Source organism: Callospermophilus lateralis, chromosome 3 (assembly GCF_048772815.1).
Source record: "Callospermophilus lateralis isolate mCalLat2 chromosome 3, mCalLat2.hap1, whole genome shotgun sequence".
In the NCBI taxonomy this organism is placed as follows: domain Eukaryota; kingdom Metazoa; phylum Chordata; class Mammalia; order Rodentia; family Sciuridae; genus Callospermophilus; species Callospermophilus lateralis.
Window position 1 is genome coordinate 88363650 of NC_135307.1, and position 21726 is coordinate 88385375.

Consider the following 21726-nt stretch of genomic DNA (forward strand, 5'->3'; position numbering starts at 1 on the left):
TATTCTTAATCTCTTACCATGTCCAAAAAAGAAAAACACCAGTGAATTATTGAGATGGGCAGTCATGATTTAAATTTTCTTTTTCTTTCTTTCAGGGTCTGTGATGGGAATCCGGTTACCTGCTCCTTCCAAACCTTCTGAGACTCCACCATCTTCCAGTTCATCCTCTGCTTTCTCTGTTATGAATCCTGTAATTCAGGCTATTGGGTCTTCTCCAGCAGTGAATGTTATCACTCAAGCACCATCATTGCTTTCCTCTGGACCTAGTTTTGTCTCTCAGGCTGGCACATTGACCCTGAGGATTTCTCCTCCTGAACCACAAAGTTTTGCAAGTAAATCAGGCTCTGAAACCAAAATTACCTATAGCTCAGGAGGGCAGCCTGTTGGTACAGCCAGTCTTATTCCTCTCCAGTCTGGTAGTTTTGCCTTGTTACAGCTCCCAGGACAAAAGCCTGTTCCTAGCTCCATTCTTCAGCATGTTGCTTCCCTTCAAATGAAGAAGGAATTCCAGAATATAGATCAAAAAGATGAATTGAACTCTATAAAAAAAGAGAAGGAAACTAGGAAAACTCTACAGTCAGAAGGAGAAGCTACAGACCCAGAGGCTAATAAACAAAATTCAGGAACTATTACCTCAGAGGAAACTCTGAATATTTCCTTGGAAGATGGGGGTGATCGTTTGGATGAAGATTCTCTTACAGAAGAAGGTCCCACAACTGTCAAACCTTCTAAACTCTCCTATATTGCTGGGTCACACACAGATGAAGACTATAAAAATATTAATGAAGAGAGTGGGACTAGAAATCATAGTAGTTCTAAAGAAAAACTGTCTCTTCTAGAAGTTAGGACTATTTCTGAAAAAGCCAATATTATGACAGTACAAAATGTAAATAAAGTACAGCTACAGAACTATGCTGTGAAGGTGGAACAGCAGAAGGGATTCGACCATCCAGAGGAAAAACTAAATGAGTTTCCAGTCATCTCTAATGAAGAAAGTAAACTTGAATTGTCAGGGAGCAAAATTATTATGGAGCAGCAGTCTAATCCACGGGCCAAGGAGAAGGAATATGAAGACTCTAGGGAGAAGGACAGTATTAGGGAAAAATGGAGAAAACACCTGAAGGGCCCTTTGACCCGGAATTATGTGGGAACTTTGCAAGAATGTAAGAAGGAGACAGATGAGTTGTTAATTAGAGAAGCAAAGCCATGTCAAGAAAATTCAGATGTATTTCAAGAACACGGGATCTCTGACTTACTTGGAAAAAGTGGAACTACTGGGAATGCCAGAGTTTTAAAAACTGAATGTGATTCTTGGAGTATGATTTCTAATCCTGCAGCCTTCTCCATTGTTCCTAGGAGAGCTACAAAAGGAAGCAAAGGGAATGGACACTTTCAAGGTCACTTATTGCTACCAGGAGAACAGATACAACCAAAGCAAGAGAAGAAGGGTGGGAGAAAAAGTACTGGCTTTACTGTTTTGGATTTGGAAGAAGAGGATGAAGAAGATGAGAATGAGAAAACCGATGATTCTATTGATGAAATTGTGGATGTTGTTTCTGACTACCAGAGTGAGGATGTTGATGATGTAGAAAAGGTGGTGAGCCCATTTTTGTTGTGACTGAAACCTCAAGGATTTAAATGATTTATTAGAGACAGTAGTTTTTCCAGAAGATCAATAAGACCTAATACATTCATTTGGATGCCTAGGTTTAGATCATTATTAACAGCCCTGTAGCTTTTAGGATGTATCAGACAGGCAACATTTATTGGGCTTATCCTTTGACATTTGTCTGTTTTTTATCGTAAGGGTAGCTTGAACTTTTGGGGTATAGATGCTTGAGAATCCCTAGTAGCTTTAAAAGGAATGTTTTGAAACCACTACACCTATTTGATCTCAGTAGTTTCTTTGACATTTGCTACATGGAGTGATTCTAACTTATCTGTTAGATATAATATGTAAGAAACAGAATGAATGGGTGACCTTTGAACTGGAGGATAACCCTGTCTACCTGCATTTAGAGTGAAGTTTTTGTTTTGGAGAAAAACTGAAAAATACCGTCTAATATTTTAACGTAATTCTGCCTTAAATTGCCTTTTAATTATCCTCTGAATACTTAGTTTCCAGAATTTATATTTTAGACTTTAATTATAATCCTTTGTAATATGACTTTTATAATTGATTATTAAAAATTTCCTGAAGCATTTTTATAGGCTTCCTACTTAGGGGTGTAATAACTGAACTAAGTAATTGTGAGTCAGGTGTGATACAAAGCAGGAGTTAGAAAAGCTTTTTCTGTGAAGAGCCAGATAGTAAATATTTTAGATTTTGCAGGCTGGTTGGCTCAGCTGTTGTTGTAGTGTGGTAGCAGCCACAAACAATACGTATGTTAATGACTGTGGCTTTGTTCCAGTAAGTCAGGCTTTGATTTGCCAAATTCTGATATAGGGTCTGATGTAAAACATGAGACTATAGACAATCTATGGGGTGCCCTGAAATTTAAAAATCTCCCTCTTTTTGGGAGCAGATGACATAGCCCTCTGTACCGATTATCATGTGGTTGATATGTTTCAGAATCTCATTTCCTTAAGATTCATTCAGCTCCTGAATTGTTTGTCTTTCTTTGTTAATCCCTAATGACCTTATGCAGATAAAATATAACAAAAAGGTTAGTATAAAATGTTTAAATATTTTAATGTTCCTGGTTCATTATTTTTGAACCTCAGTTGTCTGATTTATAAGTGAGGATCTAGCTCTAAAATTGAATGATTTTATATGCATTTGCCTTATAATTTTCTTTGTAATCCTTTTCAAGGTTATATATCTAGAAATCTGAATTCATTGAGTTTAAAAGTTATATTGCAGATCTTACAGTGCTTTTTGTGATCTCCCATTGTAGTCAATCCAGAGAAAAATCAGACCAAAAAATAGTTCAACTTTAAAACTATTGCTAGTTGCAGAATTGATTTTAATCCAGTCAGTTCTTTAGAGTGCCATAATTGCAAGGAGATACTGCTTAAAGGTGCAGGTTGGGAATTTCATAGATAATTTACACAGATTTTTTAAAAAGTAAGAACAGTATTTGAAATGATCTCCAAAATCTAAATTCTATATCATTTTTATGTACATGCCCCATACTTAAGTTATCTTTATACTTGTTATTAGAATTAGATTGAAATGGTGTGAGCAAAGCTGTGAATAGTCACTTTAATGAAGTACTGGGTACTTTTTTTTGGAAAGTCTACAGTTGAAACTATGCAGTAGGCAGACATTCTTCAGTCTAAATATCACAAAGCATATATACCTGAAATACTAACTAAAAATTCTGTTGGGATGCTGTTGATTTTGCTGCCTAGAATTAATGTTTATATACACTGTTTAAATTTAATGTATATTGTTTAAGTTGTACTTAAATTGGGGTGGGAACAAAAGATAGTTTGTATTTAGTGTCTATTGATCTTACAAAACCTATAATTTGGGGGTAAGTAATTTTTCCCAAAAGTCTATAAACATACAGAGGTGGTTGGGATGTTGTCTCTCTCTGGTACAGTGTGAGTATATATAAGAGATAATGTATTTCTTATTTAGTTTGTGGCATAGTAAACACTACTTTTAAAGGTGGACTTAAAAATATCTGCTTGTCCCATATATTTATATAACTTTAGTGTTATAAACAGTGAATTTTTATGATAGATGCATATTGGTAAATGCTTACTTGATTGATATCTTCTTTGATATAAGGAACCACAACAATCCTGGGTTTCTTTTGAAATCTGAAATTCCTAAGAGTTCTCCTTCTGTGGGGTTGAGAGACTTTGAATATTGTCTGGGTTGTATTCTGTACCATATCTGCCTTGTGTGTGTTGATTTATTGGCATCTGATATGGTGTTAGTCATGAAACCCACTTAGGAAAGAGTTCTCCTCCTCCTCCTTCTCCGTCCTCCTTTTTTCTCCTTCTTTTTCCTTTTCATCCTCCAGGCCTCTTCTCTCCTTTTTCCTCCTCATTGGAACCCAGGGCCTTGCGCATGCTATTCAGTGTTCTACCACTGAGCTATACCCGCAATTCCCAAATAGAATTTTGTTCTTTCCATATTCCTCCTTTCCAAATTTTATTTCACTGGCGTTTGATCTTAAGATTTAGGAAACCATAGCCAGGCACAGTGGTACTCCTGTAACCCCAGCTACTCAGGAAGCTGAGGCAGAAGGATCACAAGTTTAAGGTCAGCCTTGGTGACATATTAAGATCCTGTCTTAAAAAGGGCTGGGGATTTATCATAGTGATAGAGTGTCCTGGGGTTCAACCCCCAGCACTCCTACCCATCAAAAAAAAAAAAAAAAAAAAAGGCAAGGGGGTGGATTTGGGAAAGCCTTAATGAAGCCATACCTGAATTTTATCCTCTAGAGGTAACATTGAAGCATTAATGCATCCCGTTGGGAACTCTCTTTAGCTTCAGAATTAATGATGTCTGTTTAATATATATCTGTGAGTTTTGTAGTTCTTGGTGGTTAACTCTAGTCATATGTTGTCTGACTTAATTCTTTTTTTTATGATTAACAAGTTTACAATTGTCAAATACTCCAGTGTAAGATCAGTGTTTGGTAGTAGCTGATTTTATAAAGTGAGCATGCAGTGGGAAAGTTTAGGTGTGGGTGCACCTCAATACTTTATTTACTGTTGAAATGATGTTTTTCAGAATAACTGTGTAGAATATGTTGAGGATGATGAGGAACAAGTGGACATTGAGACTATAGAAGAGCTCTCAGAGGAAATTAATGTTACCCACAAGAAGACCACTGTAGTTCACACACAGTCATTCAAACAGCCGTAAGTCTTAACTTATCTTTGAGTTATAATTGTTGTTGCTGTTATAATTGTTGTTACTTTGTAATCAGAAAAAACCTATATGTTCTTTTTAGGACATTTAGGTAACTGACCTGGTTCCTTTATTCTTCTAGTTTTTTTTCTGACTAGTACAGATGAAAAGAGAAGCTGTGATTAGGAGCTGATTCGCTTGCCTTGCTTATTGTTCGGAGGCAGGGTATAAATGTCAATAATAGATGCTTTTGGAGAGTGATAGACTGGTGTTAAAATACTAGTTTTGAAGTTGTTGAATAATACATGTAACTAGCATAACTGACACAGTGGACTACTCAACAAATGTTATTTATCTTTTAAGAATAAGGCATTAAATTCTAAATTTGTTTATTTTACTAGTTAAACAGGTGAGTTACAGGTATGAAAATTTTCCTGCCTCTTCGGCTGATAAAATGAAAATACGGAGGATATGAGGACTTGCTCAGGAATATTTCCTTTTCTGTTTTAGTAAACTTTGTATTGATTAGGGACTGGGATATGAGAGAGAAGGGAAGGAAGATACGACTTCTTGTTTTCTGCTAGACCTTGTACTTCTCCTGTTACATATGAAGTAGCAATGATCTGAGAAAGTAACTCTTCATCCCTACTGATGCTGAAAAAGTCTGAGGAATAGAAGGTAGGACTAGTAATTATCTTTACACCAGAACTATTTGCAGGCTACTTCAGTTACCTACTGGTTAAGATGAAAGAGTTTTGAGTCTCTTAACTGAATTAGACTTAATAAGCTAAACAGTATTGTTGAATTAATAAAGCATGTTTTGAAACTGAGTTCCTAAACAGTAACAACGAACAAAATCTAAAATATACCATTTACACGAGTAACAGGAAAAAGAAAGTTTCCTTGGAATATATCTAATAAAAGTTGTGCAAGACTTTTATAAAATCATACTAAAAGACTTTAAATAATAATTCAGTCAATTGTGAGAAACCATATTAGTGGGTTAGAATAACAAAGGATCAAGCATAACCAATACAGAAAGAGCACAAACTATAAAGGAATAGATTGAAACTAAAGATTTAAGAGCCATGTTTAGTGTTCCTGAGGCCCTGAGTTCAGTCCCCAACCCTGCCCCCCACCTCAAAAATAAAGATTTAATTTTTAAGTCTAATTAAATGTAAAACTTTAGCCTGGCACAGTGGCATTGGAGGCTAAAGCAGGAGAATGGAGAATTCAAAGCCAGCCTCAGCAATTTAGGAGGCCCTAAGCAACTCAGTGAGACCCTGTCTCTAAATAAAACATTAAAAATGGAAAAAAAAAAAAAATGGCAGAGTGCTGGGCCTCAGTTGTAAAGTGCCCTTGGGTTCAATCCCTGGTACTCCCCCCACCACCACAAAAAACCCTCAAAATTCTGTCAGAACACCTTGAAAACAATGAGAAGGCAAGCTTAGTCTTTAAGTATTTGTAGTACATAAAACTGACAAAGGGTTATTAGTATTAGGATATTAAAAATTTGTTACCAGTCTATTAGAAAAAGATAATTCAGGGCTGGGGGTGTGGTTCAGTGGCACACTACTTGCCTAGCATGTGCAGGACCCTGGGTTTGATCTCCAGCACTGCAGAAACAAAATATGATTCAATAGAAAAATATGGATATCACAAGCTGAAAGCTTACAGAAGAGGAAACCTAAAAGGCCAGTAAGCATGTACAGATTTGTTCATCTTCACAAGACATTAGGGAAGTGCAAATTAAACTGCAGTAACTGTATCAGTTCATACTCTTAATATTCAAGTGTGTCAAAAATAGAAATTTATGATAGTGCCATATAAGCGTGGAACAATGGGAACTCATTAAATTGTTATGACCCCTATGAGGTGCAGTTGAACATCTACTAAAGTTGAAGATGTACATACCTCTTTCTTGAACCTAGTAATTCCACTCTTATGTTACCATACAACAGTTTACAACATATGCGCAAGAGTTGTTTTGCTGTTGTGAAGATTTAGAAATGACCTAATAACAATATAAAAACTACTAATATTCTTTAAAAATTTTTTGGTGGGCAGGGGGGATTCACACTGGAATACTGTATGCTAGTTGAAATAATCAGATTAGAACTATGTATACAACATATCTCAGGTGTAATGATGAAACAACTCAGTTGCAAAAAGATACAATATACTATTTAAAATGATACATAAATTTTTTTGTTTAGAAATGGACATTCCTAAGAAAACTGAAGAAACACAATTCAGGAGTATTTACCTATGAGAAGGATGGAAGGGAATGTGATTGAATAGTATGCATTTGGGGGTTGGTTTTGTTTTTTTTATGGTACTGGGGATTGGCCACTGAGCTACATCCCCCCTTTTTTATTTTTTTTAATTTTGAGATGGGTTGTTGCTAAGTTTGCTGAGTATAGTCTCAAATTTGTGATCCTGCGTCATTTCCTGAGTTACTGGGATTATAGGCATCTCATTGTACACAGGCTTTTCTTAGAGAAAAAAAAAGTATGCTGTTGAATAAATAATATGGCCCACTACCACACCTTGGGGAAAATAAATTGGTTGTAATTTAGACAATTTAGGGTGGTGTGCTTTAATATAGTTGTTAAATAGGTCTTAGATTGTTGAATTTCAATAAGACATTGAAAAATACTATATTTATCTAGGTGCCGTACCCATATCTCTGCTGATGAAAAAGCTGCTGAAAGGAGTCGAAAGGTATTTAGAACATATTTAATGATAATTACTCATTTAATAAAATTGGTAATGTTTATGTTAGAGTTGAAATAATATCAGCTATATTAACTGAGATTTTTTTCAAGGATTTTTTTTCAAGAAGTTCATATAATCAACTTGTCCCCCCTTAACAAAATTGTACTGTTAATGTGCTTTTCTCCCTTTTAGTTCTACTTCCCCCAGAGAGGGAATAATTGAGTTCAAATGGATATGAAGCCTATGAAAATTTATTTGCTTATTTGAAAACTAATTGTATATTGTAATGATTTGATGTGAAACAAGCTGGCATTCTTACTTGTAAGCCTAGGCTTGTACTTTTCAGTGGTCCAAATTGAGCCATGAAGTTTAAACTACCTTTAATTTTTTAAATGTACCATGTTACTATGTTTTCTTTATTTAAGAGATAAAGGTAGTGATGGAGATTAGGTTGAGGTGGAGGGTGGCATTTCATTTCAAATTCTCTCAAAAACCCTGCAGCATGATTGTTTGGCTATTTGAGGATCATAGGAAACATATGTGCATGGTTGTAATTATTTTTCATAAATATCACTATATTTGGTTATTTTTGTTTATTCTAAAACATATATTTAGATGGCAGAGCTTTCATAATAGCTTGTTTACATAATCTTTTGTTTTATACCCAAATTACTAGAAGCAAGTACTTGCAGTGCTTTCCTTTATTTAAATTTGTTCTATCTTATTGCTTTTTTTATTCTCCCATACTATGTTAATGTACAGAGGGTTCAACTTTAGGAAAAATGTCTTTATCTTAAGAGTTTTTGGTCACTGTAAAGGTAATGATGAAAACAGACAGTATCAGGAAAGATAATTAACAGCCTCAGAAGGGGAATAAAAACAAAGCTGTGTAAGATAGGAAATGTAATTATTCAGTTTCTATGAATATTTATAGTGTCAGAATAGTATAAACACCCTCAGTGATTTTTTTTAAGAATTTGTATAACTCTGAGTAAAATATGAAAAACCTAATTTTATTCTTGAAAAATGTCTAAATACATACCACAGATTGTGCAGTCAAAGGGAAGAAAAAAAGAGAAAGATATAGATACCAATACCCTCATTTTACAAAGTGGAAAGTCAAAATAATCTATTTATTGTTATAAAACAAGAAATTAAGAACTATATATTCAAGTTGCTAAGGGATCTAGTGAAGAACTAAAATTAGTGGTATAGCTATGTTAGAAAAATAGAGTGGCAAAGATATAAAAATGATGTGAGTTAAATCCTTTTCTGCATAGCAAGTAGTCAATAGGCAGCATGAAAATATATAAGTTCTTCATGTATTATTAGCTTTACATTTATCTATAACTTGTTCATAAGAAGTAAATAATATTTAAAATTGAAATAGAATAAAAAAGAATAAAGGAGGCCTAAGGGATTCTGAGAGTGAAGGCAGACTTTGCTAGGAAAAGTACAGTGTTTGAGTTTTAGATGTTAAATTTTAAGTGCTATGGAAGATTGGGAGGGACAAAGGGCAGGGGTCATCAGGTGTATACAAAAGGGGAGGTATAGGATTGCCTTGTGTGTTTTTGGAATTTCTAACAGTTAGGAATGGCTGGAGAAAAAGGTGATTTAGAAGAGTGGAAGTTGATCCTTTATGGAGCTGTGAAAGATCTTACAGTATTTTTTTTTTAATTATTTTTTAATCATTTTTCCACTAATCAAGATTTTTTTAATATAATTTGTATCATGAAAATTAGTTTTGATAATAATAAATTATATAAATAAGCTTTACAAAAGATCCCATGTTCTAGACCGGATGTGGTGGTGCATGCCTATAATTCCAGTGACTTGGGAAGCTGAGGCAGGAGGATTGCAAGGTCAGCCTCAGGAAATTAGCGAGGCCCCAAGAACTTAGCAAGACCCTGTCTCAAAATAAAAACATTAAAGGGGGGTGCTGTGGATGTGGCTCAGTGGTTTAGTGACCCTGGGTTTAATCCCTGATTGCAAAACTAACCTCAGCAATAAAAGATGCCATGTTCCCTCTTGCTCCCATATTTTTCCTTATTTGAGAACCACTGAAGTTGAGTTGGAAATTGATATGATTATATTAGCATGTATTTGAATTTATACTGTTGACATTGTTGAAATTAGATTTGGAGGAAGGATAGAGTGGTATTAAGATGAGCAATCAAGAGGCTGTTATAACAATCTAGGCAGAAGATGATGGGTACCTGAGATAGAGCAATGCTGTTTGGGATAGTGGTAGAGGGCAGGTACGTGTGAAAGATGTTGAGGAGGCAATCTCATTTGGACAGGCTCCTCCACAAATTCCTTTAAAACTGAAACCTGATTACTGGAATGACAAACTACAGAAAGAAGCAGAAGCTTTTGCCTATTATCGCCGGACACACACTGCCAATGAGCGGCGGCGACGTGGTGAAATGAGAGATCTCTTTGAAAAATTGAAGATTACATTGGGATTGCTTCATTCTTCCAAGGTTTCCAAAAGTCTCATTCTTACGCGGGTAAGTGTGTGTCCAAGAGAACCTTATAGATAATATGGGAAAGGGGACCCATTGCCATGTGATGGAAATTGAAATAGAGCTACTTTAACAACTGAATGTGTACTAGCGAATGTTCAGTAAATTTCTTAGAGGGAGAAATTGTTATATTGAGTCAGAGTAGGTTTTTATTGAAAGCTAATTTAACAGAGTTATTTTCCTTTAAAATCAGAAACTCTGGGTAACTCTTTTTACCACATTCTCTTTACATTGTTCTTACTAGTACTTAGTTTGTCACAGTATAAAGCATATAGCATAAGTGATATATTCTTTTAATTGTAGATCGACACAGTGCCTTTTTATTATTTGTTTTTATGTGGTGCTGAGGATCTAACCCAGTGCCTCTCACATGTGCTAGGCAAGTGCTCTATCACTGAGCTACAATCCCTGCCCATAATTGATATTTTAACATACTTCATAACAGTTGACATTTTTAAAGAAAATCTGAAATATTCACACTAGGAGAAGTTTTAACTTTGCACATAGAATAGCTAGGGTAGTTTTGTTTAAATTACTTTTAAGTAGAAGTTGGAGATATAGCTGGGCATGGTGGCACATACTTGTAATCCCAGCATCTAGGGAGGATGGGGTAGTTCAAAGCCAGCCTCAGCAACTTAGTAAGACCTTGTCTCAAAACATAAAAAGGGCTGGGAGTGTGGCTCAGTTGTTTAAGTGCCCCTGGTTTCAGTCCCTGGTACAAAAAAAAAAAAAAAAAAGTTGTTGAGAAATAATAGGGTAAGCATTCATATACCTCTAGCACAGTGTTCTTTCAACCAAATGTATGCTAGAAGATTAAAGTTGTTTAAAATCTAAATTAAAATCTAAACTGAACGTGAATATTTTATATCTCTCTTCATGAAATAATAGAGCACCTGTTACTCAGTGATGTTTTCTTTGAAAATAATCATTATCTACATTCCCTTAAAGTATAACCCAGAAAACTCCATGTGGTTTAACAAAAAAAAGTTCTTATAAATAAATAGTTGTTTTAAATGGTATTTTAAAGATCTTTAAATTATTAATTTATGATTTTGTCACTAAGAAAGCTGTGTGTGGGAACATTATGCCTGTAATCCCAGTGATGTGGGAGACTAAGGCAAGAGATTCTCAGGTTTGAGGCTAGCCTAGGAAACTTAGGAAGACTCTGTTTCACAATAAAAAATAAAATGGGTTGGGGATATAACTCAGTGGTAGAGCACCCTTGGGTTCAATCCCTAGGGATTACCCACCCACCCATTTTATTAAAGAAATTTGTTAGCCTTCCTTGTTTTTGGCAAAGAATGGATCAATTGACATAATATTGCTATTTCTTTTCTAGGCATTCAGTGAAATTCAGGGACTTACAGATCAAGCAGACAAATTGATAGGACAGAAAAATCTCCTGACTCGAAAACGAAATATTCTGATACGGAAGGTATCATCTCTTTCAGGTGAGATAAATAAATGGTCTTTGATAAAGAGCATAGTAATATCTTTAGCAAGGAGAAATCCTCAGTAGACCTTTCCAGATACTACTTAGATTAAGGCTTGGTGTTCCCTAAGTTTGTATCAGAGTTATCTTTTGACTGGGTGGGACATACTTCTGGATTATAATCACTCTTGCCTTCCATAGTTTTGGGGAATATAGTTAAATCAACTGGATTTCAGTTGACTCTATTTCTCATTATTATGTGGGGTCATTCAGAGAGTGATAATTTATTCCCTATCAACCTGTAGGTAAGACAGAAGAAGTGGTCCTGAAGAAGCTAGAGTATATTTATGCAAAACAGCAAGCACTAGAGGCACAAAAAAGAAAAAAGAAGATGGGATCAGATGAGTTTGATGTCTCTCCCAGAACTAGCAAACAGCAGGAAGGATCTTCTACATCATCTGTAGATCTCGGACAGATGTTTATAAATAACAGGAGGGGGAAACCTTTGATTCTTTCCAGAAAAAGAGACCAGGCCACAGGTAGGAGGGACATTCTTTGCTTTCCTTAATATAGATGAACATCAATTTAATTAGTGGACTGAATGTCTTCTCTTGGCCATAATTTTAGTTAAATAAAAGTGAATTATATAAAAAGTTGAATTAACATTAGATTTTTATTTCCACCTTTACACACTCAAGCAACTCTTGAGAAGCTAACCAGTTATGATTAACATGTTGATCCTAATTCTGATGGTAGTCTATAGTTAGGTGTTTTTAGTAAATGCCAACTTTTCAAACTTTAATTTTTATTCCCCCACCCCTATCCCTCCTGGCAGTTCTGCCAATGGGTTGAGAATACTTGGGTCTGAGACAAACTGGATTTTTTTTTTTTTTTTAATTTTGAGCTGGACATGATGATGTGACCTACTTGGGAGACTAAAGTTAGGAGAATTGTTTGAGCCTAGGAGTTTAGATCTGGACAACATAGTGTGAGATCTTGTTTCTTTTTAAAATAAATAAATAAATACTAAATTTTGTTGTTGTTGTTGAATAGACTCTGTTTCTCATTAGATCTATTAAGGAACAAGGTAAATTGGTTTTAAGTTCTTTCTATTTGATTCTGAGAGTTAGGCTATACTGATTTTATATTATTTGTTTTTATCCTTAAAAGAAACATATATCTTTTTTTACTCAGGCTAGCCCAGTGTACAAAAATAAAATATAGAAAAATATAGAAAATATAGCTTAGTATATTAAAACCAGATGGATACTAAAATACAAGTTAGTTTTAACATTGCCAAATCCAATGACATTATCATCAAGAAAGGAATTTGATAGTATTATCTCATTTCACAGGTGGGAAAAACTGAGGCCTGGAAACTTGAAATACTTTATTAGAAGTGGATAGGAAAGGAAACCTAGGGATAAAATTTTTCTTCATCCTGACTATCTGTCTAGTCTGTCAAAAGCATTCCATTGAAAAACTGCTTCCCTAGCTCTGTTCCTCAACAAATCATTTCTTTCCCTTAGGGGGAATCTTTGAACAGGTAACCATTATTCAGTGAAAAGTGGTTCAAAAAAGCAAGCTCCGCTAGTTTAGTTTTACTAAATTGAAATTTACTTCTTTTTTTTTTCAAGTCAGAGTTTGGTTTTGGGAATGCCTCCTAGACTCCTGGACTACACTAGCATTAATTGAACATATTTTATCCATAACTAATTTCTGATCTTCCTTACAGAAAACATCTCATCCTCTAATACTCCACACACTTCTGCCAACCTCGTGATGACCCCACAAGGACAAGTGCTCACTTTAAAAGGTCCCCTATTCTCAGGACCAGTAGTAACTGTTCCTCCTGCTCTCTTAGAAACTGATCTGAAGCCTCAAGTTGCAGGCAGTACTGTAGCTCAATCAGGTATGTCATGTTGACTCCATGGGTAGTGGAAAAAAGTTCTCGCTGGTATCTTACAGTGACAGAGACAGAGGTGGCATTCTCTAGTGATAAAAAGCTGTTCTGTTGGCAATGCCTTGGTGAGAGATAACATGTTTAACTTGGTCTTGTGGCACTGATTAGTGTATTTTACCTGGGATTGGGGACTATTTTCTGAACTCTATTTTTTTCCTAAGTAGAAGAATAAAAAAAGATGTCAAAGTGAAAGGAATATGTTGAAAAGTCGTCATCTTAATTTTTGGTGTTAATAAATATCATAAATTTTTGTTATACTCAGAAATCATGCACCTCCCACATTTCCAGCCTGTTTCAGTTTGAGCACCACTCCTTTTGGGGGTAAAGGGTTAAAAAAAAACGTGTCATTTTGATGATTTAGATTTCAGACACCAAAATTTCTGTTAAAAAAAAGGGTAAAGGGGATCCTCATCAACATTAAAATCCTAGTTACTTTGTTGCCATTGCTAACAATAATTCCTTGTCTATACTACTACATCCACTCTGGAGGACTCCTCTGTTTCTTTTACTGTGCTCCTTCTAGGCTTTCATTTTACCTTCAAAATAACAGCTAATTGGGTGAATCAAGATGCATTTCTGTCTTAGGATGAGAAATAACTTGGCGAGCTTTTCTAAAAAATGATTCAATGGAACTTTTTATTAATAATGGAATACCAGAGGATCTTTTGGTTGTATTTTATTTGACTTATTATATTTCTTTCTTCTTGACAAAAGTAGACTGGTGAATTTTAACAATTCCCTAAGGTGTATGATTGGTGAGGAGTGGATGGGACAATTACTACTGTAGATCTAAATGAATTTTTTCTTTTTTTCCAAATTTTTGTTTTTCAGAAAATGATGACTTATTTATGATGCCACGGATTGTTAATGTGACATCCTTGGCCACAGATGGAGGCGTGGTAGATATGGGTGGCAACAAATATCCACATGATGGTACTGATGGGAAGCCACTTGACCACCTGAAAGACACTGTCAGAAATGAAGATACCTCCTTAAAAGAATTGGATAGAATCTCTTCCAGAGGAAGCCATAGAGATAGCAGAATGGCATTGGGTTCAGCACAAGTTTTTCTGGCAAATAAAGATTCTGGTTTTCCACAAATCATTGATGTTTCCAGTATGCAGGAAGCACAGGAGTTCTTACCTAGAAAGATTACTGGTGATCTGAGAGGGATTCGGTATAAATGGAAAGAGGGTGAATCAAGAGGGGAGAGACTAAAGTCTAAGGAATCTCCATTTCATAAATTAAAGATGAAAGATCTCAAAGACTCAAGCATAGAAATGGAACTGAGGAAAGTAGCATCAGCCATTGAGGAAGCAGCTCTTGATCCCAGTGAACTGCTAACTAGCATGGAAGATGAGGATGATACTGATGAGACACTGACTTCACTGCTCAATGAGATTGCCTTTCTTAATCAGCAACTAAATGATGACTCTGTTAGCCTGGCTGAACTGCCTAGCTCTATGGATACGGAGTTCTCAGAGGATGCCCGGCAGGCTTTTATCACTAAGCTGCCCCCTGGGAACAGAGCAACTTTCCAGGTTGGCCACTTGGGAACAGACTTGAAAGAGTTGTCTGATGATATTCAAAGGGAGAGTGACTCCATCAGCCCCCTCCTCTTGCACTTGGAAGATGATGACTTTTCTGAGAATGAAAAACAACTTGTGGAAACAGCTTCTGAGCCAGATGTCCTTAAGATTGTTATTGACTCCGAGATAAAGGATTCCCTTCCTTCCCACAGGATATCTAGTGATGGAGGGAAGAGTACATCTGGCCTCCCTACAGAGCCTGAAAGTGTGTCCTCACCGCCCATCCTACACATGAAGACTGGTCTAGAGAACAGCAACACAGATACTTTGTGGAGGCCTATGCCAAAGTTGGCACCTTTAGGTTTAAAAGTAGCTAATCCTCCTAGTGATGCAGATGGTCAGAGTCTGAAGGTGATGCCTTGTTTGGCACCTGTAGCTGCCAAAGTTGGGTCAATTGGACACAAAATGAACTTAACAGGGAATGACCAGGAAGGCCGGGATAGCAAGGTGATGCCTACATTGGCACCTATTGTGGCTAAATTGGGCAATCCTGGAGTCTCACCAGGTTCTGCAGGGAAATGAACTTTTTGTCCTCAGGCTGTGAGGGGAAATTGAATCTCAACTCCTTTCTCTGCAGACATCTGTTTATTTGTGTCATGGAACTATGCTCCTTGATTGGCTGTGATGGTATATATGGTGGATAATAATGGAGAAAGGGGGTAGGGGTGCTGGCCCTGGTATAAGAAATACTATGAAATTCTGATCATGTTAAAATGTGTTACCTCACTTGTGGTGCTGGGTCCCCTCATCCTAAAATGTGATCCATTATTGAACACGAGGTACCCCTCTTACCCAAGGCATTGATAACAAGACTGGCTCCATAGTGGTACCTAGTTCTCTTCCCAGAGAGAAAAGGCTGCTTGAGACTTTGGAATTGCTATGGACTGAACTGTAGTTGATAGCAATTAGATTGTCTAAAATCTAAGGAATGTGATGCACTTGTGCAAAGGGATTCAGAAGAGAGTATTTAGTTGGCCTTTTAATAATAGGGAAAGATAGGTACCATGAAATACCAAAGTGAAGGATTTTATGTGACTCAGCAAAATCGTTTCTTTCATATCCCAACTAGCTTTCATTCCCTCACCTTTTCAATCGGAATTAACAAATTTAAGCCTTCTGGTAAAGTAAGGATGGATTTAACTTTTACTATTAAGGTAATTATTTTGAGATGTTAAAGTGCTCCCTTATTGTCTTTGTAGGTATTAAAAAAATTATTTCATAGTGCCAGGGATTTCTGGAATATGTATTTTGGAGGTAGACATGGAGGGAGCCATTCCCCATTCACAAATCATATTACTCTAGACAGCTAATGTGAAAAGCATTCTCTGTCCAGACCAGAGACAGTAGCCAAAATTAAACAAACAAAAAAACAAACAAACAAACAAAAAAAAAAAAGAAAACAAAGAAAAGAAAAAAAAAATGGGGCTGGATATTTCCTAAATTAGCCTCCTGGTGCTTGAAGGTTTCATTCACTGTTACCTGCGCATGATGTAAAGAAAAGTCAAGTCACAGTAGGCACTCTTTACCAGGGAAATAAGGCAGTATTTGAATCACAAGATATATTTTTTATCTGCTACCATGGATTCAATGATCTGTAGAGCTTTTTCACTCATTTGCTGTCAGGGTATGAACTGACAGCCTGTAAAGATAAAGATATTTATATTTTTGTATAGTTGTTTTCATAGATTTCTCAAAGGCTGAAGTTTTCAACCTAGAAGATGAGATTTGTATTGAGTATAGAAATGTTTCCTATCTAGTTTGTAAATAATCATGGTGCACTTGAGGGGTCTCTTGGAAACTCCTGGGGGCAAGAATCACTATTCTGAAAATGTATAGACTGGGATTTAGCTGCTGCATTTTGCCTTTCTTAAATGATTATATTTCGGAATGTAACCCCTGTTCTGTCTTCATTGACAGGATTTGCTTGTGTTGTAAAACACTAACACAAGAGCTTCCAGTGCCTGGGCTGTGCCTGGGTTATGCTGTTTCTTCTATATCCCCTGCCTTCTTTATCCCAAGTCCCACTCAGCATTATTCAGACCTAGGTTATGAGACCAACTTTGGAATGGATCTAGCCAGTGAATTATTACTTCCATATTGATTCCTTTTCTATTAACTCTGGTAATCAACAGATTGAAAAGGATGGGAAAATTTACTCTGCAAAGTGCCCTGGGGCAAATTCTTTGTTGGTTTTGTGCTGCTTGCCTTTCTAGACCTGCTTATAGGCACTTAACCTTCACTCATTGCTGAAGAAGCTTGAAGTAGTTAAAAGAATGCTCCTCATTATTTCTTCTACTCTTTACCCAACAGATATCATCCAATGCCTTAGCCAAGGAGTCCAGCCCCTGTCTTCCTTCCTAAAAATTGTTCTTGGAGATGCCAGTTCTTTAACCTGGGTATAGCAGTTTCCCATTATTTCGTTGTCTCATCCCCACATTTCCTCCTGACTTCCCAAGGCTCTTGTTCAGTGGCTTTTGAGGGTCAGCCAAGGAGCAAGCAAGGGAGTGAGTAATCCTCAGGAAAAGAAGGACCATTTAAGCTTTTGAACACTTTCCCTTCCTTAGAAGAAAATAGGCAGATGGGCCAAGGTCAGTTCCTGATTAAAGGATATTTGGCTGTGCTTATATGAGGTGAAAAAGACAGAAATGAGGGATAATTCCCAGTGTTCAGAGAAGACTGCAGATGTCATTACAATCCCCACAAGCGCCAAGATACAGTGTTCTTAAGACAGAGCTAATTTGAGGAGAGCTCAGTCTTCAGAACAAACCTTCAGTTTTGGCAGCAATCTGAAATCTCCAAAAATGCTTACCCTTTCACCTTACCCTAGGAAAAACTGATCTATGAAAATTACACGTGTGATTATGAAAGATGAAGTTGAGAGAGAAGAGTTGAGGAACCCGGAAGACAGTGAGCTCTCACCCTAACTCTTATAAGAAGCATGATCTCAGTAGACCAATAATTCGCCTTTTTATACAACTGTAAATAAATGGAATGTTTTTAAGAATATAATTATGTCAGATTTAGCATTTTCTTTTATATATTAAATATATATATATATATATCTTTCCTTTTCTGCTTTTGAAAGTGACTATTTTTTTAGAAACAAGAAGTTGTTTGGCAATTAAAGGGCAGGATGTGTAAGCCTGAAATAATTAGTTGTACTAATGAAAGCAGGACTTCGTGTTGAGGTTTGCGCCGAGTTGGAGTATATAATTCTTAATGCCCTGAGACCTATTTAAGAGCAGGTATCTTCGAAGTAGTTTTTCTATGGGAATTTCTTCCTGTTTGCAAAGTTTTTGACATGCCATTTGGGGGAGGTTTATTATTCTAATCCTTGTAGCATGTCATACATGGAGGCTTCAAAATTTTGTACAACCTGATGGCAAATATTTGTTTCAGAAGTCATTCTACAGTGAAGAAAGGCTAGCCTAATACTTTTTGCAAGGCAGTTTGTTACCTTGGGAAATAACAGGATATAAAACAACAATCTTAGTAGTTAAGGACAGTAAGTATTCTTGAGGCAAGATACTATGACTACTTTGATAATTTACAAAAAGTTTTATTAAAGGCATTCTTTAGAAGTTGAGCTACTCCTATTTAAGAGATCTCTAACAGATCAAGTTCAGTAATACAAGCTTCATATAGATTACTTACTTTGTATAATTTTATAATAAGTGCAGTTGCTTTTTCCCAGAATTATGGATGAAATACCTGATGCTAGATCTTTCTGTAACTGGCTTGAAAATATTTTGAATATAGGACAAAGGCAGACAATCCATGTGTTATTTTTGACAGTGTTTATTAGTATATATATTTTTTCCTTTACTGATTGAAATATTTGAAAAGGAATGGGGTGGGATGAATTGAGAGGTAAATGCACTTTGAAGACAGGTCTAGAAAATAATGATTACCCTTGTCCCTCACTCCCAGAATTAACAAACAACAAACAAACACAACAACTATACACCATGTAGGTAGCACATTTCAGGTACTTCTATGAAAAATGACTAATAAACCAAGAATCAATATTTTTCTTGCATAAAATGTTGGTTTTGGAGAAAGTACTATGAGGAAATAAATTTTACATGGGCATGAATGACTGGTGCATGGAAAATTAAAGCGAAGTTAGACTTACTGTCAGTTGAACAAAAACAGTTAAAATACATATTTGAAATAAAAGGAAATTATTTGATATATTTTTAAACCAGGACAACTGTATTATATTAAAAATGACTGAACCTTTCTACAAAGGCATAAATATTAATAGTGATGGAGGTGAGTGTGGAGGGTGCTAAGGCTAAACCATTAAGTTTTACATTGTAAACTGCTGGTAGAAGAGATTTTTGTTGAATAGGAAAGCAGCATTGGAAGCATTGTCTTGAAATCTATCCCCTTTCCAACTGCAGTCTTTGGTCTCAGCTGTCTCAGTGCCTTGCATGTAAAGGTGCTCAATAAATTTGAATTGATTAGCAAATATTTAGCCTGTTAAGTTTTCCAGAATCATTTAATTGCCCCTTACTTGCCTAGGGTGAATATACAGCTTGCATCTAAAGAGCATAATGCTAAACAAGACAACTATATAACATTTATTCCCAGACATCTGGAATTTTAGAATATGACAAACATGCATACAGATTTAGTACATATACAAGGAGAATGAATAGTGAAATAGTGTATGGCCAACGAAATACTTTTATATAAAGAGACAACTGCATTTTGGAGATGATAAGTATTTAAGGGGAGAGATAAGGGAGTAACACTGACATTCACACTGGACCTGGGTGTTTTTTTTTTTTTTTTTTTTTTTTTTTTTTTTTTTTTGTAGTGTAGATGGACAGAATGCCTTTTATTTTATTTCTATATGGTGCTAAGGATGGAACCCAGTGCCTCGCACATGCTGGGCAAGCGCTCTGCCACTGAACTACAGCCCCTGCCCTGGGAGTGTTGTTTTCTAGGATTTCATGAAGCATGTGAACAGCCTGCACTTATTTCCATATTGGCATCTCAAAAGGTGGTATGGTACTTGGACAATAAAGGTTGGGCTTGAATTGTGAAGAATTAAAAATGTGATTTTGGGCTTTGGAAGTTTCCAGATTTCATCCTCTCATTACACTTTCTCAGTTGTATTTTATCTTAAAAAAGGATCATCTTAGTAGATCATCTCAGACAAGAAAAGCAGGAGCTTTGCCAGTGCAGCTTCAATTTAAAATAAGAACAATTCAGAGAACCTTTTCTCTGAAACTAAACTGAAGTAGCTTTAGATAAGAAATAACCAATGGCACTTCATAAGCCCTTTATTTGGCCATGAGTGGGTAGGTGAGAAAGTTGTCAGTGGACCCAAAAATGACCTGGAGAGAATTATGAATAACTGTGGGCACACTTTTTTCTTGTTTCATGGATAGAAGTGGAAGTTGCTAGGGTTGGCTGCACACAAGTGAAAAACACCAGGTGGCACCATTTATTAGCAGTGTTACATTAGCTTTGTGGAAAAGTCCAAGCACAGACTGGCAAGGTGTTTCTGGAGTTAACCACCTGTTTGTACAGTTAAGGCTAATGCCTCTTGCCTCCTTTTTCCAGTTTTGGGAAAGTCCCATTTTAGTTCCATTAGATCTACAATGCATTGTTGAAGGGTAGAAGGCCTGACTCAAATCTATTGCCAGTGAGATGTTACAAGGAGTAACATCTTTCCTGTCCATGTCAACCTGTGAACTTTTATGAATCTTGTTTTCAATATGTGGCCAAAGTATACGCAACACCGCCTGCTTTGCCATTTGGTTGTACCAGGTCTACACTGTTTGGTCGTCTTTCTTGCTAATATATAATCTTCCTCAGGAATCCCAAAGATATGGATAGGGTGAGACAGTGTACTGCTATTCAGGTCCAAGTCTTCTGACGTAGGCTAACTTTTTTAAAAGGTAGTTTCTTTAAGTAGTAATCAAGGTGGAAAATTCTAGGGCTTCTAGAGAATAAATGTTTGGCTTAGGTATCTATGAAATAGGAATACGTAGTGATATTTCCATGTGTTCCCCTCACCTCCATGAGCAGGAAAACTACCACCAATTAGTCCAAGAAGGCTTCACAGTAACCTCGGCAAGTATCCCTGGGGAAGAGGGGGTAGTATTCACAAGTAAAACTTGATAGGACCGAGGGAAACATCTGGAATAACACAGGCCTGGTTAACTGCGGGGAGAGCACTACAGGACACAAATCCCATGAACTACTTGACTTGGTTTCACTCCTGGCTCGCCTAAAGCTGTATTTGAAGTTTCTGTCTCCCGCCCCTTTCTTCCATCACGACCAATCAGCTTGCCCAGATGAAACCCTGTTGTTAGCGTTTGAATTGGATTACTCCGAAGAATCTTTAACACGTGGGCCAAGCACTAGGTTGGCCGTGATCAGGAACTATTGGAACCGCTTTAAAGCCTAGCGTTTGGGGTGGGATGGGAGCCGAGTTTTTTGGGATGTATCTCAACCTTGTAATTCTGAGTGAGTTTGTTTCAGCCACGGTCCCTCGGGCCTATCAAAAGCCAACGTTAGCACTCTGGGGGCGTGGTTACCGTCTTGGGCTCTGGGAAGTGCAGCTCTCTGGGGCACCAGGCATATAATACCATAAAAGGCCTGGTTCTCTCAATTCTGAAGCCGTGTTCTGTTGACGTTCTTCTAAGAGCGGTACCCAACAATTATAC

General features: G+C 36.5%; 1 protein-coding gene across 10 annotated transcripts in view; it reads left to right on the forward strand.

The window, feature by feature from the left end:
- Mga (MAX dimerization protein MGA) overlaps positions 1–19811 on the forward strand; it is a 129161-nt gene extending 109350 nt beyond the window's left edge. For 3 of the 10 annotated variants that reach the window (XM_076850587.2, XM_077109159.1, XM_076850588.2), the window contains exons 17-24: positions 96–1594; positions 4694–4824; positions 7486–7537; positions 9832–10041; positions 11396–11507; positions 11794–12027; positions 13224–13400; positions 14283–19811. In XM_076850587.2, coding sequence (XP_076706702.1) covers positions 96–1594; positions 4694–4824; positions 7486–7537; positions 9832–10041; positions 11396–11507; positions 11794–12027; positions 13224–13400; positions 14283–15562 — 3695 coding nt within the window. In that variant the 3' untranslated portion in view covers positions 15563–19811. Of the gene's footprint in view, positions 1–95; positions 1595–4693; positions 4825–5342; positions 5557–7485; positions 7538–9831; positions 10042–11395; positions 11508–11793; positions 12028–13223; positions 13401–14282 lie in introns of those variants that run through there. The other 7 variants (XM_077109163.1, XM_077109164.1, XM_077109158.1 and 4 more) reach the window with 6 other exon arrangements.
- Positions 19812–21726: the final 1915 nt, after the last annotated feature.